Source organism: Atta cephalotes (assembly GCF_000143395.1).
Source record: "Atta cephalotes unplaced genomic scaffold scaffold00021, whole genome shotgun sequence".
Classification (NCBI taxonomy): Eukaryota; Metazoa; Arthropoda; class Insecta; order Hymenoptera; family Formicidae; genus Atta; species Atta cephalotes.
In genome coordinates, this window is record NW_012130085.1 from 3242694 (window position 1) to 3250815 (window position 8122).

At 35.9% G+C, this 8122-nt stretch overlaps 1 protein-coding gene across 1 annotated transcript; it reads right to left on the reverse strand.

Annotated features, from left to right (window-relative positions):
• Nucleotides 1-4182: 4182 nt before the first annotated feature.
• LOC105619387 (sodium/hydrogen exchanger 8) lies at nt 4183-7359 on the reverse strand. The gene is made up of 5 exons (XM_012200907.1): nt 6063-7359; nt 5809-5978; nt 5335-5706; nt 4923-5254; nt 4183-4207 (listed from the first exon to the last, which is right to left on the reverse strand). Exons 1-5 carry the CDS (start codon nt 7357-7359, stop codon nt 4183-4185), a joined length of 2196 nt encoding a protein of 731 aa, XP_012056297.1.
• Between the last annotated feature and the right edge of the window lie 763 nt (nt 7360-8122).

Here is an 8122-nt window from a genome sequence, read left to right on the forward strand (position 1 = left end):
TATATATATCCGATCGGTTTCTATCTTCGATTAAGAAATTATGGAGAGATCGATCGAAGCAACTAGAGAATTCGCTTCCGTCGATTTAATTATCAATAATCGTTGATTAGACCTAATGATTTTATTAGATATGTCAGCGTAGGTAATCGCGTCCCAATCGTCATTAGATCAATCGGAGCTCAAGTACCGTGTTGCGGCTTTTGCGACTTCACAAGTCGTCGCGTCTGATCGTTTGCACTGTCACCATAAATATATCTCATATTAATATATTATATGTATCATACATATATATATATTAATATCTCTAGTGTGTGTGTATATATATATATATATATACATACTCTATACATAAATATATAAACACATGGATATATTGAAGCGATAACTTACATAGGTGTGACTCGCTGCTTGGCATTAGGATATAGTTAGAAGGAATTAATTAACAAATGATAATATAGAGTGAACTGTGTATAGCCCTTGATGTACGAGACATCCCCATTGATCTTCTTTTCCGACTCACGAGCGGAATAATTTTATTTGTGCGAAATAGATAGCAAAGAAAGGGGAGAGGAAATGAGAGACAAGAATAGTCGCGAAGCGCTCCATTTCTTTTCTTTTTTCCCCCCTTTGCGATAGAGAGAGATTATCTTTCGCGCATAATATGTATAAATGTAAGAGATTCGCGGATATGGAATGATTATGGAGGGATCAGTCGGATGAAAGGGGAGGAAGTGGTATATAAATACAGGGACCCAATATATTGAAATTCACACACCAGGGACTCATGTTCTAATCGGTAGATTCTAAACGTTGTTCCGAACGAAACAGATATGTTTAATCGGGTATATTAATCGCGCTCGAGAAGATCTCGAATGTCGATCTGACACGATACACCAATATTTAAATTATAATATTATACTTTGGGATCGGAGCAGCCGATATCATATCGCGGTTTAAAAATAATAAATTCCCGCATGACAAAGATTACGGTTGTAATCGCACGTGCGCTTCTCAGATAAACTTTCGACATTCCTTTTCTCGTGCAGACCGAGCCGCGAAATATGATACCGATTGCCTCCTCGTTCTGAATATGATAATTGCGTATAATACGCAAAACAAATAACTTGTACGACATTAAACGTATAGCGGAATTGCATTGTGCGAATCGTCGGTCGTTCCTTAATTATAATCATTACTGAAATGTAAATCGTTGCGGAAATCCGCTTCTATTCAGTCTTCAAAGGACGACGAAGTGTATCGATACCACGACATTAAAATGCGAATTAGAATGCGAGGAATGTGGCCTTGATCGAGGAGTGAAAATTACGTCGACGATAAGTTGCGTGCGCATTGTCGAAGGGATTTTATCGCGCGATTTCCTCTTTGTAATCTTAAGATATTGGAATTGTTGGGGAGAACGCGAGTAATGGACATTTTTTTTTTTATGAGAGAATGCTTTGCTATCAAACACCAAGTTTTATTACATGTAAGTCACAATGCGCGCGAGATACTGTAAATATTGCGGATAAACCCGGTGCGGGGGTTTTGCACATTTTTAGAAGAGCGTTCGCATATTTAGACGATCAATCATTTGGCGATTAAACCGCGGAGGGGTTGGCAGAGACCCGAACGAGTCATGACATTAAAATGTACAGCAATTATATATCAGAACCAGATAGAATCTGAGAAGATATTGGATTGTACGCGCGCGAGAGCAAGAACGAAAAAGGGAGATAGAGAAGAAAGGGAGACGCGAAATTGTACGATAATATTATTATTATCTCACTGATTGGTACATAGTCATACTGGTCTCGTAGCGTTATAGAGAGCCATTTAAACTCTGCATGCTTAGCCAATTTGCGATCGCCGGTAGATCCACGAGATCCCGCCGTGCGACTGACGTTTTAATAAAACGGGTGTAAAAACTATCGATAGAGACGCGTGTAGGCGTCCGCGATACGTGACGATCATCTTTAGAAGTTCATCGAGCCGACAAAAACGAGACATGCAAGTTACAGCGAATTGAACTTGGACGATGCGTCGCGAGAAAAACGACTGGAGCAACGGGACAGGGAAAGCAGAACGGTGTTGTTGTCATGCTCTTCTTCTAGACAATATCCCAGATTAGCTCGATAAAAATATGTCCTTTGTACCGGCTGGGTGATCGAATCCTCTCGCGAGAGGACCGAAGAGAACGCTTGATTGGCTAATTAATCCGCCTGATCGCGTCACATATCTGGGAGATGCGGAGGAACGGGAGACGTCACTCGGGGCACGCGTCGTCATTGGGTTTTTCTGCAAATAATAAGCGAATTGATTTCGAAATTTCACATGTTTAAGCGCGTTTCGTTCGGCATTTAGTTACAAGATTATGTTTGGAGTGAAGAAAGATTCGTTTTCGAACTTATCGTGGAATCATTCCTTTCCTAGTCGCATAATCCATTTTACGTTAGCAAATTCCTATAAATTTCTCCTGATCGTTTCCAACTGAAACTTTTTCTTCTACACTAATGTTCGAATGAATATTCGAAGATATGTTAAATCATCATTCATGCGAGCGTATCATATAATTAAAACGCACTCTTTCCTTCGGATATCTTTAGTGGATCACGACTTATGGAAAGGCTCAAGAAAGAGAAAAACAAAAATACCTAATATAATCATTGCGAATCTATTGTACGCTAATGTCTCGTGCTCCAGTCACTCGATGTAACGACTGTGCGAAGCGTTAAGAACTAGAGCATAATAAAATAGCCATAACGAATCGAACGAATAAATGGATTTGATGTTTAGACGCTGCCTCCGTTATGTGCCCTGCCGTAAAGAATAAAAAAATAACAGATAACCATGTACCCTCCCCTACCCCCCCCCCCCATCTGAGAGAGAACGATATATAACATGGAAAATAAATTCGCAACAAAATAAATTAGTTCTCTTTTTTTTTCCACTTATCATCCATTATTTAAGGTAGAAAACAACAGCTTGAAGTCTTGCTTTACGTAAGTTTATTATTATATATGTATATCACAAATTATATCACCTTTATTGTCCCTCGATGTGACTACGATCGTACAAAGTGTAATGTACAATATGTTCACGTTTTTCTTAATTTATATATGCATTTTTCGAATATTGGACGAAGAGAATAAGAGAATACTTTAACGAAATTCGTTCCGCAATTCCTTGAATATACTTTCCCGCTTGTATATCATTAGTTACAGAATGAACTTGTATTGCCTGACAAATGTAATCGGTTATATTTCACATGATTATTCTTAACAGTAGAACGTAGGATATATACTCGCATATTTTCTGCCAGCTGGTTTCTAACTACAAAATTCAGCTGGGTTAACGCTCGGCCTAAAGGAAGAAGATAACACATTCCTCCCACAAATGATATGATACGAAACACGTGCTGGTAACTTTTCACATGATATACGTATTTCCTCTTCACAATAATATCATCGCAGGTAATTAATAGGAAATGGATCCTTTTAATTCTAATTTCTTACATTTTCTCTGTTCATTCAAATTAAATACTTTCAAGGCTACAATACTTTGGCGAGGTCAATGTATAATCAATTTCATATCATAAATACTAACAAATATTGGCATAAACATTATACTAATATAGATAACAATATACTTTTTTTACAAGATTAAAAATTTTGTGAAAGAGATAATAAGAAGAGGCTGTTGTAAATTATTTCAATCAATTTACCGTTATTTATGTTAATTTTATCAAGTTCTTTTCGAATAGCTTATTAGATTATCGAATAGCTTATCAGTTATTGAAGTAACTAATAAGCTATTAATATATAATTATATAATTGTATGATTGGTAAATAATATTAAATAAATAAAATATGCAATATTACTATCGGCACATTCCGTGACAGACTTCATTGTTTTCTGGTTATTATAATTTTACTTTCATGTACAATTTAATTTTAGAATAATTACAAATATGCACAACAAGATTAACATAAATAGAAACTTGTTATTTGTATATATATCTCTAATGTTAACGAAAGTATCAGATCATATAATCTCTAAATAGTTTAAACAATCTTCATTAATTCAACAAGTATTATTCGATATTATTCGATTAAAAAATTACATTGGAATAAGAGATTAATATAATCCACAGGAAAAGATATATTTGTGGGAATAAGTTGGACTTTAATCAGACCAATCCTCCTCAGCTCTGCAAATTAATAATACTTTTGTTAATTTTTTACGATCTTGCTGAGATCAATTTACTGCCCATCACCGTTGCCAAGCTGCTTTTAAGGCAAGCATATTGGACAATACACTGTTGTTCACTATATAAGCAATAATATAACAATTTGTAATTATATAAATGCGTGTAAATATTAGGCAGAAACAAATAAATTACAAAAATATGATATACAAGGGACAATTATTAACATCTTAGAAAAATTTCACTCATATTGTAGCTGTATATTATAGAATTAGCTGTGCAAACTGACAATGTTCCACTACTCTTTCTCTTTCCATATAGTTGTCCACAAACTATAGAAATAATTAGCAAATTATATGAAATAACTTTCTATATGTCATTCAAATATATCAATGAAGTGCATTAATTAATAAAACGTTATGTAATAATATTAAGCAAATTTAAAGTCAAAGAGAAATTCTGTACTAACTTTAAATAGAGAAAATCGTAAAAGTCTCTCAGTTCGTTAGAATAGAGTAATGTTTGCAGCTTTAATGAAAACGAATTCTTATTCTTGTGAAAATATTTATACTGTTATACTGTTATAGATTTAATAGTATTATTAATAAATATTTATATATACACCCATTTACAGGCAATATAATTTAAAAGCACAGAGTTCAGCACACTTAAGGACACATCATACACACACAAAATAAATTAAATACTTAATATAGACCCATGTCTAGGACGTCCGTTCTTCTCCTTCCCGCGCGGTTGTTCCTTAGCTGTTCCAGTGATATTCAAATTCAATTGTGCGGTTGATGCCGTAGTCGCTTCGTCATCCGATTCTATTGGACTGATTCTGATTGCTTGGTACCATTGATTCGTCAAATCTGTCATCTGTGATTTACAGTCCTTCAACTCTTCCTGTGTGAATCGTCTCGTGAAGAACGGAATGAAAAATTTCAGATCCCATCTTGCGAAACCACGAATTCGCGATTGCAAGAAGGATACTTCCATTTCCTCCTCCGTGAGTTCCGACAAGTGTTCGGAATCAATGGTTTGTCCCTATAGATAGAAAAATAATGTATTATCTACACAAAGATTTTGTATATTAATTATTTGTACCGTAAGACTTTTTAAATTACCCATTCTCTTGTTTTGCTCAATGTAACTTCCTTATCCTTTTTCTTCCGCCTGCTGTTGTTTTTCTGCTTCTTTTCGGCCCTTAAAAATTTCAATAGAGGCATAGTGGATCCACCGAATATTAAAGTTGTGAACAATACGATGATAAGCGTCGTTGTTATAATAACGTGGCGTGTTTCATCGCTGAAATCTAAATGGAGTGACAATGCGTACGAAATAGCACCGCGCAGGCCACTAAACCACATGATGAACATCATTTTCCTCGTGATTTGATGCTCGCGGAAACGATTAACGAGTAAGGCCAATGGAAAGATATTGGCAGCTCTTCCGATCAGGCACAAGATCACAGACCAAACGACTAATGCTGGCTCAAACTATTAAAAAAAAAAAAAAGAAATTAATTAAAAATTAGAATTTAATTAAAAACATTTAAGGACTATTCGAATATATTATACCATATTCTTATTATACAATACCCTATGTCTAAAGCTGAATAATGCTAATCCCAAGTATGCAAAAACGCAGGTTTCAGCAATGAATGCTAAAGTTCGCATTGTCTGCTGCATTGTAATCTGCGTAACAGTTGACAAATTGAAATGTGTATAGTGCGACATGACTATTCCATTGAATAGAATCGCCATAATTCCTGCAACAATGAATTAGTATACAGTAAATAAAGTAGCAGTCATATAATCAAGAAATTTTCTATATAATTATTACAAATGTTTACCTGACAGTTGTATGCCTTCTGCTAAAACATATGGAGCATATGTAAACACTAACATTATGCCAAACTCCAAAGATGGATTTTTCCTGAGGTCTACATGCTTCAACAGCAACGCGCTTATTAAAGCGAATACCACGCCAATACCCGCAGATGCGAAGAACATGAGGCAAAATCGATTCAGACCAAGTATGATAGCCTCGCTGGTCGTCGCCGCGTTGTTAGACTCTAGGACGGAGGTGGTCAATACGATAGAAATAGCATCGTTGAGAATTGATTCTCCAAAGACTAACATGTTCAGAACTGGATCAACATCCAGAGCATGAAAAATCGCAACAGTGGCGACTGGATCTACCGCTGATATTAACGACCCAAAGGCGAAGCTCTCAACGAAGCTAAGCTTGTATGCCACTTTTGCCAGACCGAGAAGATATATTCCAGCACCGATGACAAATGCAGAGATGGCCGTTCCAAAGATGGCAAATACCATGATACTGCCGATATTCTGAAAGAAGTTTCCCTTATGCAGATTATATCCTGATTCAAAGATGATGGGTGGAAGTAAGACTAGGAAAAATGCGGTCGGTGAGAAGGCTTCCTCCTTCCTCCAGTTTGCAATATTCTGATGTGACATGAGGTTTATGATCATGCCAATCGCAGCACCTAGGAAAACGATCACCACCGACTCGGGAAGGTACTGGAAATTAGTCTGCAGCATCAGATGTATTAACAATATGCCTAGCGCTAGGACGCATAGTACAAAGAATATAGACATGGAGCTGTTGTGCTCCTCTTCAGCAGAGCCCTTGTCAGGCAGGACTGGTTCTGCTGGAGCGGCTGTAGTCGTAGTAGCATTGGTTGAATTGACAGCATCTGGACTCTGCGATGATACAGAGATATCTGTTGTGTTCTTGTCATTGATGGAACTTGGTGGTGTTGCACTGCTCCTCTCGGTCGTCTGGTCGCTTGCAACATTGTCAGGTTGCGCCGTGCTTGCGAATGGTAATGGTGGCGGTTTCGTAGTTGTTGAACTAGCATTGTAACTGACAACGTAGCTTGTACTATTCGCAGATTGCGCTGTGCTAGATACTTCAGGTGATATGTTCACGTTTGTTGTGACATTCGGAATGACCGGAGCGTTCGTCACCGTGAACGTGATCTTGTTCTCGGTGACGATCCCGCTTGTATTTAGGTTAGTTGTGTCCTCGCCGTATGACACATGTCGCGATATACCACACAACAATAAGATCCCAACAACGAGACTCCAACTGCACGACAGTACGAAACGTGATCGAAATGTCATTTCTCAACGGTGTACCATTATCTTGCAGGTAGCAGAAGACAGCTTTGCAGCTTTCTCTCTTTTTCTCTTTTTGTCTATGTTTTGTTAGAACTCGGAGTTGTGAAAATTCTGACGTGTGACTAGTGAATTAGAATGTTCAAGATAACAGCTGACTCAGCCGCCAGTCTTTACAGACATAAAAAAATTCCCTAGATTATTATTATTATTATTATTTATACAAGATTCCTTGTGTGTATTATATAAAATAATTTTTGATATTATTATAATAATAATAATCTTTTGTTGATAGAAAAATATAAAAAAGGATATTTTTGTATTTTTAGTTATGCTTTGTTTGTATCTTGGAACACTGCTAAGCGGGAATATTTATTGAAAGAATAGTTACTTTTTTATCTTTACCTTGATTTTTTAATGTTATATCATTGATAAAATGTAAAAATATAAGGAATGATGTTAAAAACAGAGTTATAAAATTGAAATACTTGGAGTTTTTATCGCCATCCTACTTATTCTATTAATTACTAAATCATTATGTCATTGATTATATTTTCTAGATACTTGAATGGGTCAGTTTTAAAACATTTTTGTAGTTCAAATGCGCGGATTGAAAATTCTAAAAATTTTTTAAATCGCTGTTCTCTCACATTTTTTGTATCAATTCTTATTTAATATCCTTTTGATTCTTTATCCATTTTTTGAAAATTTAAATTTTCAAAGTTACGACTTAAATTATAGAAATTCTTGAACTTATCTCTCTCTCTCT

What these genes read in the sequence shown, in the direction of transcription:
- LOC105619387 (XM_012200907.1), bottom strand. Translation starts at nt 7,359, where the DNA reads ATGACATTTCGATCACGTTTCGTACTGTCGTGCAGTTGGAGTCTCGTT. An exon ending in TGAGCAAAACAAGAGAATGG is followed by an intron (nt 5,255 to 5,334) that starts GTAATTTAAAAA and finishes TTCTATCTATAG; the next exon opens with GGACAAACCATTGATTCCGA. An exon ending in AACGGACGTCCTAGACATGG is followed by an intron (nt 4,208 to 4,922) that starts GTCTATATTAAG and finishes ATTAATTTGCAG; the next exon opens with AGCTGAGGAGGATTGGTCTG.